The sequence below is a fragment of the Sinohyriopsis cumingii genome, chromosome 5, assembly GCF_028554795.1.
Source record: "Sinohyriopsis cumingii isolate HCF-2022 chromosome 5, ASM2855479v2, whole genome shotgun sequence".
NCBI classification, from domain to species: domain Eukaryota; kingdom Metazoa; phylum Mollusca; class Bivalvia; order Unionida; family Unionidae; genus Sinohyriopsis; species Sinohyriopsis cumingii.
Genome location: NC_142965.1, coordinates 42,670,020 through 42,686,184, shown reverse-complemented (window position 1 = coordinate 42,686,184; position 16,165 = coordinate 42,670,020). Strand labels below are relative to the sequence as shown.

The 16,165-nt window shown below is 35.9% G+C and overlaps 1 protein-coding gene across 3 annotated transcripts in view; it reads right to left on the bottom strand.

The window, feature by feature from the left end:
- LOC149799033 (uncharacterized) overlaps window positions 1–16,165 on the bottom strand; it is a 159,263-nt gene that overhangs the window by 55,744 nt on the left and 87,354 nt on the right. For all 3 annotated transcript variants that reach the window (XM_089957990.1, XM_089957991.1, XM_089957989.1), the window contains exon 2: window positions 11,074–13,421. In XM_089957990.1, coding sequence (XP_089814116.1) covers window positions 11,074–13,359 — 2,286 coding nt within the window. In that variant the 5' untranslated portion in view covers window positions 13,360–13,421. The remainder of the gene's footprint in view (window positions 1–11,073; window positions 13,422–16,165) is intronic.

Sequence of the window (16,165 nt, the reverse complement as noted above, 5' to 3'; positions counted from 1 at the left end):
ACAAGGATCTGCCATAGTGGAGATTTAATATTGCTGAAAAAAGGCCAATAACTCTGTCAAAAGTGGATCTTTATGAGGCACATATAGGTATACCGGTAATAGAAAATACACCTAATGGCTGTCAGTCATGTGTAAGGGTAATACAGAGTTATACTATTTACAATAAGCATGAATGGATAGACAATGAGGGGACTGTTGGATGATGGACAAGTTGATTTCAATAGGACTCTCATGGCTCCATGCAAGGTCCTTATGATGTAGCTTAAAGCTGCACTACAGTCACAGGTTTCTCAGTGGAAGACTGTACAGAGGGATTTCAAATATATGAATATGTGTTCTGTAGACACATTCTTGGCAAAATATAAAGACTGAAAACTTCACAAAGAAGCTTTGGAACATGAAACCCATCATTGGCATAGTTCATATCAAATCAAGCAAACAGGTTATAATGTGCCACCTGCATGTAGGACACAAACACCTGATCCAGTTACACCTCAGTAAGGGCAAGCCTATACTAGAATTTTCACCTAGCCAGTGTCCATTGACAGTAAAGCACCTAGTCAGTGTCCATTGACAGTAAAGCACATTCTTGTTGGGTGTATCAACATCCAGCTTGTGAGACATTTTTTTAAAATGTGAATCCATTTTAACGAGATCTGATGATGTAACACCTCAGAAAATCTCCTCTGACACCAAAACAAATATGGTACATGTAGGAAATTTTGACACCATATTTTAATAAATTTATGTTTGTTATCTTTATCTTGTCGGTGTATATGTTAACTTTTATTTGGGAGGGCTTATTTTCCAAACATTTTTAGTAATTAATATCATAACTTTTTAGAACTTAAAAATTTAATGGACTCTCTGAAACAGTTACTTTCCAAAAGTCAGTAAAAGACAGCTCAAAAGACTTGAAAAAGGTCTTTATACTGGGGTGATCTTAGTAATAAGGTTTACTTTATTTTGAGGAAAATTTTAAGCTTTTAAAGTTTTCAAATGTTTCAACAGCACAGTTTTAAAAATTGGGATGGTCATTAAGTAGTTTTTTTAGTGCACACAGTTTTGTATTCATTACCCGGGGCCTCCAGTGGCTGAGTTGTGCCTAATCCATATTTACTTGTGTATAAGCCTGATCCAAGTGCAAACTACATAGACCTAGATATTTCATCACACAATGCACCAGCAAATCTGTGTTTATGTAGATTGTTGGAAGTAATCAGTAGAACAACATTAATCACATTATGAGACAGCAGATCAAGGTCTATGTAGATTGTTGGAAGTAATCAGCAGAACAACATTAATCACATTATGAGACAGCAGATCAAGGTCTATGTAGATTGTTGGAAGTAATCAGTAGAACAACATTAATCCTGCACATTATGAGACAGCAGATCAAGGTCTATGTAGTTTGCAGTTGGATCTTACTTACAGATGAGTATATAAGATAATATGCCACATTTATCCAACTATTTACTAAGAATATCTTTGCCTGATAAGTCCACCACCTACTTTTTGACACATTTACTAGGTTGGGTCCCTGATCTTATCATGGAAGAATGACTGGGTCCCTGATTTTATCATGGGAGAAAGAATGGGTCTCTGATCTTATCATGATAGAAATGCTGGGTCCTTGATCTTATGGAAGAATGACTGGGTCCCTGATCTTATCATGAAAGAAAGGCTGGGTCCCTGATCTTATCATGGAAGATAAACTAGGTCCCTGATCTTATCATGATAGAATTACTGGGTCCCCAATCTTATAGAAGAAAGGTTGGGTCTCTGATCTTATAATAGAAGAAAGATTGGGTTTCTGTTCTTATAACAGAAGAAAGAGTGGGTCCCTGATTTTGTCATCAGAGAAAGACTTGATCCCTGAACTTGTCATGGAAGAAAGACTGGGCCTCAGATCTTATCATGGAAGAAATACTGGATCCCTGGTCTTATCATGGAAGACTGGGTCCCTGATCTTATCATGGAGGAAAGGCTGAGTTTCTGCTCTTGTCATGAAAGGGAGATTGAGTCCCTGATCGTATCATGGAAGAAAGACTGGGCCTCAGATTTTATCATGGAAGAAAGGCTGGGTCCCTGATTTTATCATGGAAGAAAGACTGGGTCTCAGATCTTATTATAGAAGAAAGACTGAGTCCCTGATCTTATCAAGAAGAAATAAAGTATAACCAATCTGATTCTACAAAAAAGCAACAGCAAGGAATCAGTGAAATGTATAAATACTGGAAATAAATATGCAGATAAAAAATTATTAATCTAATCAGAATAGGGCTAACACAATAGATGTGAATGTCACATTATATTAGAGCTGAAACTAATACTAAATTTTCCTATTTGATATTTGCAGCATGTATTCTGACAGATTTCAAAGATTCATTAATGTATAAAGCTTTCAATATTATCTATTTTTCTTGTAGATTTTATTGTGGCCTACATTTACTAACAACTTCCCCATTCTCCATCATCATGCTGTCACCACCCTCATTGAAAACACTGTGAACTGATTCATCAATAAAATGGCATTTTTGTGTCTTGAGTTTCTTGTGGATGTAGATTACTAATCATAGGAATGTAGTTGTTATTTCCCTTTATTTATTTTCAAACTAAGTTTTAAAAAATGTTTGTTTATTGCAGAAGGGGCTATGTAAGTAACTCTTGATTACTTGTTCAGTGAAATATGGGGGATATCTAAAAATAAATTATACAGAAAATAATTATTTTATGACAAGAATTCACACAAATTGAATTATTGATTAATTTTACATTTTTGGGGACTTAACTACATGAGTTTAAGTATTTAATACAACTGTGCTCATATTCCCAATTACTGTATTTAATAAAAAGTCCTCATATTCCCAATTACTGTATTTAATACAAGTACTCATTTTTCCAATTACTGTATTTAATACAAAGCCCTCATAATCCCAATTACTGTATTAATACAAAGTCCTCATTTTCCCAATTACTGTATTTAATACAAAGCCTTCATATTCCCAATTACTGTATTTAATACAAAGCCCTCATATTCCCAATTACTTTATTTAATACAAAGCCCTCATATTCCCAAATACTGTATTTAATACAAAGCCCTCATATTCCCAATTACTGTATTTAATACAAAGCCCGCATATTCCCAATTACTGTATTTAATACAAAGCCCTCATCCAAATTACTGTATTTAATACAAAGCTCTCATATTCCCAATTACTGTATTTAATACAAAGCCCTCATATTCTCAATTACTGTATTTAATACAAAGCCCTCATAATCCCAATTACTGTATTTAATACAAAGCCCTCATCCAAATTACTGTATTTAATACAAAGCCCTCATATTCCCAATTACTGTATTTAATACAAAACCCTCATATTCCCAAACTGTAAACTAGTAGACCCTGACCTGCCCTCACATAATGTGCCAGTAGATCAGGGTCTATGTTGTTTGTTTTACTCTTTACTCCTTAAAAATATAGATTTATCTATTTTATGTGATGGCAGATCTAGGTCTATGCATTTTGCAGTTGGACAGGTCTTATAAGTAAGTTGCTTTGCATAAAGATTTATTGAATTGGATATGACCCCTATTCCATACCTTATCTTTTATATCAATGAAGAATTCTAAGTCATCAAAAACTGCAAACTGTGTATAGAAACCATTTTTCTTTCAGTCACAGTGACCCTGATCTTTGACCTTCAAATCCAAAACAAACAGGCTTTTTTATTACAGTTTCTTTTAACAGTGGGTGTAGGCTTGGCAAATACATATATGTGCCAAAATTTTCCAAACAGATGGGGGCAGATCCTGTCAGTAAGTATGGGTTCATCATGGGAATATTATGATCCTAAAATGCCTAACTTTTTGCTAAACATGAGTATTGTGAATGGCACATAATAGGCTTATCCTGGGATTACCAGCCCTCTAGGCAGATAACTGAAACTTTGACACAAACCATTTTTCTTCTTTCTGTCAGTGTGACCATGACCTTTCTCCCTAAGATTAACAGGCTTCTTCCTTACCCTACATGAAAGCCATCCAGAGTTTGGGTGAGGTCTGTGATATGAAACTAATGCTGCCGTGCAGAAAACCTTTTTCTTCTTTCAGTCAGTGTCCATGAAATTAACACCCCATCAACATTAGTCTTCTTCCTTTCCCCAAGTGCAAGCCATCCAGAAAGTTTGGTGAACTCATATTATTACGAAGTTTACATTTTTTTCTTTCTGTCACAGTCACTTTGACCTTATATATTTTTATCTTGTTTTCAATAGGATTGTTCCTTACCCCAAGTTTAAGCTATCTATAATGTTTGGTAAGTGTAGATGGCAGAGAACTAAGTTATTGAATAAAACAGTTCTCCTTTCTTCAATTGCAGTGACTTTGACCATTATGCTTTTGAGCCCAGGATCAATACTGCTATTCTTGCCCTAAATACAAGCCATTCACAAAGTTTGGTAACTAGATGTTTGACAGCTAAACTCATTGTGCAGAAACCAACTTTCGAACAGATGGAATGACATATGAACAATTTGACATGCTTCACCTTACTGCAGGTACTGTATATACAAATTTAGCTTTCTGCTGCTATTTTAAGTAAATTTAATGGTTTCATTCCTAAAAATAATTTTGTAGTACATAGGTGCATTTTGATTAGCATGCAACCCCTGCCACTAATTTGCTGTCCCTGATTTAATGAGGTTGAGTCCTGGCAATACTACTGTTAAATAGCCTATCCTGATACACACAGTGCATCAACAAAGTGGAACAGCCTATTCCACAAGAAAGCACATATGGTATTTTGAAATAAAGCATTAATAGCAAGCCCTGCTTCTATGGACTACATCCTATTCAGGATACTTGCCATATGTTCCAGCTGTGGTGTTGCTTTTAATTACTGAAGTGAATGGTGTACATGTAATAAGAAGTTTTTGTTCACTCTAATTATCCATTGAGTGGCAACAGTCAGGATTTTGTCTATCAACATCAAAGTAAATCTGCCCTGAGAGAAGAAGACAGACTCGTTATTTCTACACACAATGCTGCTATTTTCCACTATAACCATATGCCAAATGATGTACCAAAATACAGGAGGATAAATAAATACTCAGGTAATATGAGATGTAGGCATCTCATTTGCAAATACTTGTTTTCCATGTACCTATGATATATATATAGCCTTCAGGCATCTGATGTTCTACATTGTTGCCAAGTTCAATGCCCTTTGTGATGGTTTTATGGGCATTTAGTGGAAAAAAGAATGTAATTGTAAAGGAAAATAAAATTTATGTATTTTCATCAGATTTCTTTATGATCTTGTAATTCATACAGAAAAATACTAAAGTTTGATCTCCTGGTAGGGTTAAAGCTAATCTGCTTAAAAGTTACCATTCAAAACATCCAATTAATTAAAATTGTGGGATAAGGGATCTAATTTTAAAGACCATTGATTGATTGAGCTCATTTGTGTATTGTAAAAAACCAGTCCTTCAAAATTCTTACGGTCTGGGCAAATGAATTTTCACTGGGACAAGTAAAATTCCAGTTGCATGCTACCCTGCACATCCTAGGGTCGGGCCTGGAGCCAAGGAATGAAGATTGTGCAAAATTGCTTTTTATGTGTGGTTTTCAGGTCTGGGCAAGTGAATTTTCACTGGGGCAAGTAAAATTCCAGTTGTATGCTACCCTGCATATCCTAGGGCCGGGCCTGGAGCCAAGGAATGAAGATTGTGCAAAATTGCCTTTTATGTATGGTTTTCAGGTCTGGGCAAGTGAATTTTCACTGGGGCAAGTACAATTCCAGTTGTATGCTACCCTGCACATCCTAGGGCTGGGCCTGGAGCCAAGGAAGGAAGACTGTGCGAAATTGCTTTGTATGTGTGGTTTTCATCCTCTCTTTATGAGATGAAAGTGTTAAATAAACCTATGTGGTAGCAATGTCTAGAACCGCATGCACTTTAATTTTCATGAATGAAAGGCTCCTATCAATAAGGGACCGATAACCTCTCTTGATAGCTTAGTAATCCACCTCAAAATGGTAGAAACTGAAAAATCTTCCTACTGTTATGTTACATGTTTAGGCTTGAATAAACAGAAACAAAAGAAAGAGTGAAAACAACAAACTTTTAAAAATTTAACAAATAATTTATTTCCCTGGAAAAACACTGTAAAAATCAAATCCAAAAATATTCAAAGAATAATCCATGAATTAAATTTTAGAAGTCCTAATAATGAAATATTCTAATGAATTCAAGTTTGAGTCCCAACGAAGAATCCAAGATGGAAGGCGATGACGTATACTGTGGTCAATATAGAGCTGATGTGTACAGACCTTTGTGAACTACAGAAAATAATATTCTGGTGTTTGAATTCTGATTAAAATTTAAATAAATGTCTTTGTCCAAGAATTCTGTATAAGCACTCAAATATTTCCAGAAATTATTTTATCTATTAGAATCCAAATAATTCGAATAAAAATTTAAATGCAATTCCAACTGATACAACAGACACTTTCCAGTGTAAAGAAAAATCCAAGACTGCCCAAATATCTCTATTGACAAAGATTATACAGTAACTTGAAACACAAAATGGATTCCCAGATGAGGGTCATGTGACCACATTTTAGAATGATTTAGAAAATATCTACAAGTCTAATGTCATGTAGTACAGGCTCGATTTCAACACCACCATTCACACACAAAAATTAATTAAAAAAAAGAAGTTGTTTACTTGACCCCCAATCAAGGCCAGGAACTAAGTAAAAAATAGAAACAGTTTTTCTAGTATTAAGTATTTATGAAAAGATTCAGGTCAAACTGAAGTTTCTGGAAAATATAACATTTCTAGTAAACAAAATTACATTACATTGACATGTAAAGAAATTAAAAATAGTTATTTTGTAAAACTTAAAAAACAATTAAATTAAATCAAATATACATAACACCTACCCATTCTTCAGCCTTTGGAAGTTACCAAAAAAAAGCCATAAATGGACAAAATAACACTGAGATAAGGGATCTCAATCAGGAGTGAAGCAATCAATGGAAGCTGTTCTTTTTGCTATTAAACTTGGTTGGCAATGGATAGAAACAGACTCATAATTTCCTATGAACCTTAGACAGCTCAAGGGATAGGGCATGAAGCTCACTGTTTCATCTTGTAGAAACTAAGGAGAGCAAGAAAACAGTCTAGAAGGTAAGATTCTTGATGGAAGCTTCAACAGGTTCATGGAGGTTTCAGTTAGAGACCACAAAATACAAGAAAGATTCCATATAGGAAGTAGTGAGTGAGACACTGGTCTGTGAAGCTAGGAATATCATATCAGGTGTGCTATGTAAGAGTATGCGCCAATGCCCTTCAAAAATTTTAGTGTGTTGGATAGAGCAGCCCTTTAGCTCTTAATAATAAAAAAACCAAAGTATTGTCTCTCTTCAAAAAGGACATGAAGAAAATAGGCTACTGTGCTCATAGAGTGACAGCTAGGATTAACATAGTTCTTGCTGTACCAATCACAAAAGATGCTGCACTAGTCATCATGGACCTTGGATGTAGACCTAGATCCACTAGTCATCATAGCCCTTGTATGTAGACCTAGATCCACTAGTCATCATAGCCCTTGTATGTAGACCTAGATCCACTAGTCATCATAGCCCTTGTATGTAGACCTAGATCCACTAGTCATCATAGCCCTTGTATGTAGACCTAGATCCACTAGTCATCATAGCCCTTGTATGTAGACCTAGATCCACTAGTCATCATAGCCCTTGTATGTAGACCTAGATCCACTAGTCATCATAGCCCTTGTATGTAGACCTAGATCCACTAGTCATCATATACCTTGGATGTAGACCTTGATCCACTAGTCATCATATACCTTGGATGTAGACCTAGATCCACTAGGCATCATAGCCCTTGTATGTAGACCTAGATCCACTAGTCATCATATACCTTGGATGTAGACCTAGATCCACTAGTCATCATGGACCTTGGATGTAGACCTAGATCCACTAGTCATCATAGCCCTTGTATGTAGACCTAGATCCACTAGTCATCATAGCCCTTGTATGTAGACCTAGATCCACTAGTCATCATAGCCCTTGTATGTAGACCTAGATCCACTAGTCATCATAGCCCTTGTATGTAGACCTAGATCCACTAGTCATCATATACCTTGGATGTAGACCTAGATCCACTAGTCATCATATACCTTGGATGTAGACCTAGATCCACTAGGCATCATAGCCCTTGTATGTAGACCTAGATCCACTAGTCATCATATACCTTGGATGTAGACCTAGATCCACTAGTCATCATGGACCTTGGATGTAGACCTAGATCCACTAGTCATCATAGCCCTTGTATGTAGACCTAGATCCACTAGTCATCATAGCCCTTGTATGTAGACCTAGATCCACTAGTCATCATATACCTTGGATGTAGACCTAGATCCACTAGGCATCATAGCCCTTGTATGTAGACCTAGATCCACTAGTCATCATATACCTTGGATGTAGACCTAGATCCACTAGGCATCATAGATCTTACTTGTAGACTTAGATCGACTAGTCATCATAGATCATGGTTGTAAGGCAGATCTAGTCTGAAGGAATCTAGCCAGGCATTTGGGATCAATGAACCATTGAAATATTGGAGAATAGGGATCCCCAGTGACCTTAAGTAGACTTCAACTACTTCCATGACCCTGGTAAAACCAGGTGCAGAGACTATGTTTTCAACCCAAAACCAATATCCTACTTCCATGATAGAGAGGACCCAGCCATCATCCATGATGGTGGCCAAATCTCTGAAAAAATGTTAAGCCTGTGGGAACCAAGAGTGAGTGAGTCCCTGGAGTTGTCTCCTCATTTCCTTATGAAAGGATGAAAGACCAGTGAATTTCCTCCCTGGGCCTTTGTGGTGCCTGCCCCCACCCCCAACTAGGGTCCAATTGCTGGTGGGAAGCTCTGAATTAAGGTTGCTGCTTTGAATTAGGCTACATGGCTTTCAAGATTTTCACTGCTGGACCATGTGGCCAGTTATAATGATTTCACCTTTGGTCAGATTTGATGTGAGGAACCAGTGCTGCTGGTTTCTCAAATCATAAGACATGGAGGGAATGAGTCCTCCAAAGAGGGTCTCTACCTCTATGATAGCTGCCCCATGAATGTTCTAACTATGCTCCAGTAAGACCTTGGATGTGGTCATAGCAACATTGCTGTTGCGGTGAAAATACTAAGCTGATCAAGCAATGAACATGGTTCACAAATGCCTGGATATTTTGGCCCCTGCTTCCAACAAATGTTGAAGGGCATTTGGCAACAGATTCCTGCTGAAAAGAGTAAGAAAACTATACAACTTTGGAGAAAGAAGATAACAGCATTTTCTTCCTTCATTGTAAGTTTGTGTACGTTAGGTGAAGTCCCAGATCTCATCCAACCATAGACTGCAAAAGGGACAACCAGCTGTCCTTACACAGTCTGTACATGCTATGCAGATGGGTGGACACCCCGGGGGGGTGGGGGGTGTCTTGTGCCCACACCTCCCCACACCTTGCTTAGACTTTGCTTCAAGAAAATGATGAAAGAAAGATTTACAAAAAAGTTTCTAAGTAAGTACTATATAAAACAGATTTATCTTATGGACTAAGTTAAAGCTATTTAAAACAAGAAGAATTCACCCTATCTAGATGTCATCCAATTGAAGAATTAAAACAACCACTAATTTTTTAATACAAAAGATAGCAGTCCAACGATGAGTACTGGATTAAAAGAATTAAAGCAACCAAAAATATTTAAGTTTTAATCAGAGACATCAACAATATATTTAAAAACAACCAATAATACTTAAGTTTGAGTCCCATACATCAACCATATATTTGAGTACTGGAGATGAATTTATTAGCAAAAACCAACTTGGAAAGATTGCTAACAATAATATCATAATAAGGAATAATGTCCTCTACTGACATTAAAGAATGAATAGGTGTTGAGTTACTAAATAGTAAACACACACCTGAAGTTGTGTGACCTCCTTCAAGAAAATAAAAATAGCAAAAGTCAGATTAAATGAAACATAAATTACAATGATTTGTTATTTTCTAAAACAAGGAAAACAGAATCAGTATGAGACTGTAGGCCTGTTCAGCAAGGAGTTAAAAGAGGAATAAAATAATTATCAATGACAAGAAATGTATCTGAATATCCCCTGGGATAGCGGTCAGGGTGGGTCGGGTAACCTAATTGTAAGGTTAAAAATAAAATGAAACCGAAAAATGACAGAGAGAGAGAGAGAGAGAGAATTCCTAATAGGAATAAGAATTGATCTTAGGGTAACATAACACTGCAAAAAGTGACACACATACCATGAAGTAATAAAATTTCACTATTTTGCTCAAGGTCAAGGCAACTTTCCATGTAGAGTAATTTAAACTATCTTAAACATCGAAGTCAACCAAAAAAGAATGAGGGATAGAGTGCATGGGCCAGAAGCCATGAGCTGGAGTTCTGAACATTTTGGAATCACCCTTTGAAAGGATGAATTTTGTTATCATAAGTTATGGGTATTTTCTTTCCAGAAAGGAGTATGCAATGCAATAGCAACAGGTGAACTCTCATACCATAAATCTTGTGTCTAAAGATCACTCAAGGAACCACAAAATGCTGTTAATTGTGTATAACTATCCTTTCCATACATATTAAATATGTATGTGAAATTAAATCATAGGTTCATACTTTATTTATTTGCATGTGTTCTTTACATGAAAGTGTCCACTAAAGTAAAGTCCTTGTCTACCTGTGACAAACATGGAGAAGACACTGAAAACAGCACATAAATATATTAAATTGTAATGTATGTCATACCTGATAGGTTTGATTTGAGATTTAGTTTAGTGCTTTTTGGCACAGCAACACATAAAGGTTAATGTGTGCTGAGGAAAGTGGAGTCAAGTACTTTGCCTAAGGTCAATCCATGGTAGTCAACCTGGACTAATTTGATGGTTGTCCTTTTGGTCATAAGTCCAGCAGGCAAACAACTGAGCCATCTGAGGCTCCTTTATGTGGATAATCTTACCTGAAAAATAAAATCCTTTGTAAGGACCTCTGGATTAGGCAGGGCTGAGCGATCTGCAGAAACGGCCATTTGTAGTTGATCATTATAGGTGAAGAAGGATATAGATAATGCCACTTTCTGTACAGGTGGAAACCAGTAGAAGACAGTCTTGATTTGTTTTGAGGCCAGTCGAAGACAAATTTCTGGGCCTGGAAGTGATGAGACAAGACAAGTGGAGCGATTAAAAAAGTAATTCCAAAGACAATGCCATAAGGAATCTGGTAGAAGCAAATTGGTGAATCTGAATGCATTAAACATTACAGAAAATAAAGAGGACTTTCTCACACTGTCCATGTTTTTCTTCATTTGCCACAGTCGAGGAACAGTACCCTCTGTGTTGGTAGGTAATGGAACTTGCAGTAACAGGATTTTGTTTCCCATCACACGTTTATCCAAGTCATTGCCATAATATACAGGAATGATGCATTTCATGTCGTAAGGATTGGGAATTCCATTAAATTTGAGATAATTACGAATACACCCGGATGCTACAGACACAAGTACTTCATTCAGAGTGCTGCGTGTGACCTGTTTAATCCTAACAGCTGCTGACATGCTGACTGGTTCAGACCAAGTAAGGACCCGCTTACCTGACTGGTGAAGATATTTTCCATGAAGGAGATTAAAGTCATTTGTGCAACACAGAACTTTACAAAAGAAAGTAAGAGGTCCATAAAATACTGATTTAAAAATATCAACAGAAGACCTTTGAGCAAGTTTTGGTGGAATGGTTGTGACAGAGTCCACATCAGCGATTGACTTATACAGTATTTTGACCATTGATATTCCATCTGCCATACATGGATGCATTCGGAATAAAAGAATTGTATCACGGTGTTGACCAAAGTTAGGCAATATCTGAACCTCCCATAGTGGGGTTGTATATGATAGAGGCTTTGAGGCCATTTCAGAAATATAATCCTGCAGATCTTCGAGTGATTCAATACCTCTTGGCATTGTGTAGATATGATTTTGGATTAAAAAATTATGATCTTCCACCCACATGTATTGACAACATGAACGGCTCAATTTCTGAGTAAATCGTGGGTACAATCGTTCCCCAGCACTATCCTCTGCGACAACAACTCTTGCATTAATAAGATTTTGTATCTGATACTGATCAAGGCCACACTCCACAACGAGGATGCTTTGAACAATGAGGGGATTATTGTGGAAATCCTGTAGCCAGTAATGCTCACTGAAAGAAACAATTTCTCCACATTTGCAACAACAACAGGATCTGTTCATGGAACAGCAACAGCAACAGCAACATGAGGATATCTTCTTCAACAAGAAACACAGTGGGAAAAGAACGAGTACAACTGCTGCCATTGGAAAGAAAACTAAACAGGCAAATATGCTATAAATACACAGACCTAGTAACTCCAGGCATATATTTTGTCTTGTGGGAGGTCTGATTTTGATGTACGGTGCAGACGGAAAATTGTGTTTTAGTCCATGTTTCCTGTACCCTTCAACAGATTCATCAAATTCAGATGTAGCATCATCAAGTTTTGCAAAGTCTATAGTCACTTTATCCATTCTGTCTGCTTGTTTATCTGTGGATACTTTCTTTGATGTTTTTCTTTGACTGGATGGTATTTCTTTATGGACTTTGACATCACTTTTTTGTTCATCCTTTTCTTTTCTAGACTTTCTATATTCTGGTGAAGGAAAAGCTGACACTGTAACTCTAACTGTTGACTTCTGATTTTGCTTCCCATTAACAGAATTCTGTGGTAGAGTAGATTTGTTTTGCTTTGAATTGATAATATATATTGAAGACAATTTGAGTGAATCTGGTCTTTTACTTTTAGACTGAGAGCTATCTCCATTTTTACTGGAGATAATTTCTTTAAATAGGTTTTCTTCTTTATCCAGCCATTTTGAAAGAATTTCTTCATCCTGTTTAGACAATAACTTCTCTTTATCAATTTTTGATTTTGATTTCTTTTTTGATGACTTTTTCTGATCTCGATGAAGTTCTGCAACATCAACAGATGCACACCGTCGCAAATTGGTCTTGTTATGGGAGGAACGATGCTCATGATGAAAAGAGGTGAGGTTGCTACTTGGTTTGACCTTATAACTACCAACAGAGTGTCGTGAACTTGTGCCAGTGGATGGTACCAGCAGGGTGTTGTCTCTAAGACTTCCCTCAGGGCGTTGTGGGATTTTAACAACAGTTGGTACAGAGAGAGTGTCTTTTCTATGGTTTCCATGACTATGGGTGGCACCTCGTTCCATTGGCCTGTGTTTCCGTAACAGGCTACATGTTTTTACCCAATACTGTGATTCATTTCATTAAACTGAAACAAAAAAAATGATGTTATGTATTTTTTAAAAAAGCAAACTACATTTTAAAAAATTAGTTACATTAAGGAAAATATTGTTTAGTACAGTGAAGCATCATTTATCTGAACAAAGTCATGCTGATCTAGATATTTAAGTATCCTAAAAATAAAATTCTGGGAACAGATTTCCCCATAATCCCCATGTTTTTATCATCCTACATAATGCTGAAAATTTCCCAAATGCAATGTATAACAACAAGTGAATGAATATATTTTTCAGAAAGGCTAAACATATGCATAAACAATATGACCCCACTGTGTGTGTATTCTTTATTGTGTGTATAACTATTTACTGTTTGTGTATTCTTTGTGTGGTAACTATTTGATGACTAAATCTCGGGACCCTAAAAGTCTTGGGACATCCTTAATTATTTTCATAAATAACACTTTATGACCTATAAAAGATGGGAAATGAAATTTGTCCAGGTCTGGGACACATTAGATATTTTTATTTCTACTGATCACTCAGCATATTTTATCGATTGTAATGTTACTTTAAATAAAAGGCTGCAGTTGTTATGAGTTATTAGAGAGAAATATTCTAAATAAGTAGAATTTGTTTGAAAAATCAATAGATATATTTAATATTTTCCTCGATTTTATTATCATTTCTATTTATTTTAAATAATGTATAATTTTATCAGATAATGACAATGCATAAGTTCAATGTTATATAAAAGTTAAAATTAACTTTTTCCATTTTTTCTCTAGTTTACTATTGTCAGTTTCTACATTGTTTCATTAAAGTTGCCATAGTGACCTTGTTTACATCATGGCATCACCACATGTACATTGAAGATTTTAACTGGCTTTGACTCATAGCCTCAGAAATAATGCCTTGAAAATAATTATAAGAGTAAGACAGTGGTAGTTTGTATTGATGTTAGCAACCTTAAATAAATACATCCTGAATCAGCTCTGGTAATCATGTAATTTGAGTAAGAAAAGGCATAAAATTTTAATTCTGTATAACAAAAGGGTGGCAGAATTGACTTAATCCAAATTCCCTCTTTACCCAAACCCAATGGGGGGCCCTGGTAGCCGAGTGGTCTAAAACACTTTCCTTTAGTAATCACTGCCATGTCACCTCTGTTTGCATAGGTTCGAGTCTTGGACTTGGCCAATGTGGGTATTTGAGAAAGCATGCCAGTAGCTTCCTGTGGGTAGGTGGTTCTTACCAGGATTTCACAGGTTCTTGGCTGCCATATCATGTACTGAAAAATGGCATTAAACCCACAATAACCCAAGCTCATTTCAATGTTTAAACAACTGGTCATGAATTCTAATGGAAAACAAAATTCAAATCCACTAATTATAACCAAAAAGAGCTGCCAAAATACCCAGCTTGCCAGAATCAAAAGTGGGATAAATAATGTGTGGAAAATTATGATTTTGTGTTAACCAAACACAAAAGTAAAATGGATTGATGATGATTTAGTCAACCTATATTAAGAATTTTAACCTATATTGTGCTCAGTGACAGTTATGTGAATAAAGACTGGTTAAGTGCCTCATATATTTAAATATATTCATGATACATGTGCCTTTTCAAAATGATTACATCACTCTGTATGATCATTTATATCACTGAAAAATGGTGAATCTTGTGTACATGCCAAACTTGTCTTGACATTTTTATGTCTGTTAGTTTTGGGACATGTTTGTGTCTATCAATGTTGGAATAGTTTGTCTATCAGTGTTCGGATATTTTTGTGTCTATCAGTGTTGGGACATATTTGTATATCAGTGTTGGGACATTTTTGTGTCTATCAGTGATGGGACAACAAAAATGTTACAATCTGTATGAGCAAATAAGCCTTGGAACATGAAAAATAATAATATTTTCCTATCCTAAGACTTACTGTCATTATCAAACTATGTATGTAAGTATGCAAATAATAGTGGGCCACATGGAAGATTAGTTCCATGAAACTGTCTCATACTCTTTAAATAAAGTTACTATTACTATTATTATTTTTACTATTATTATTATTTTTATTATTATTATTATTATTATCATTATTATTATTATTATTATTATTATTATCTAATGGTAATCCAAGTCCAATTTTGGTATTCTGGCAAATATTTATGTCTGATAATCACCTACACCTCTCATGTCTTAACATGGAGGAAATATTGTAATCTAGAAAAGTTCTATTAGTCTGGATTATTCTTGTAACTGTGTGAAATGGGTTCTAAGAAACATATATAAGTTAACAAGAAATACATCAACAACCTGGAAGTTTCCATAAGTAGTTTCATGTCTAAGATAAAACAGGCATCAGTAACCAGTAGTCCCCTATTTTTTTATGCCATCTGGGTCAAATTATATAATAGCAGTTATCAGTGACCAGTAGCCACCTCTTTTCCTATGCCCTTTGGGTCAAATTATGTAACAGCAGGCATCAGTGACCAGTAGCCCCATCTTTTCATATGCCCTTTGGGTCAAATTATGTAACAGCGGGCATCAGTGACCAGTAGCCACCTCTTTTCCTATGCCCTTTGGGTTAAATTATGTAACAGCAGGCATCAGTGACCAGTAGCCCCATCTTTTCCTATGCCTTTTGGGTTAAATTATGTAACAGCAGGCATCAGTGACCAGTAGCCCCATCTTTTCCTATGCCCTTTAGGTCAAATTAGGTAATAACAAACATACAATATTTTCAAGTACCGTATGGAAATATCTGGCAGACTAA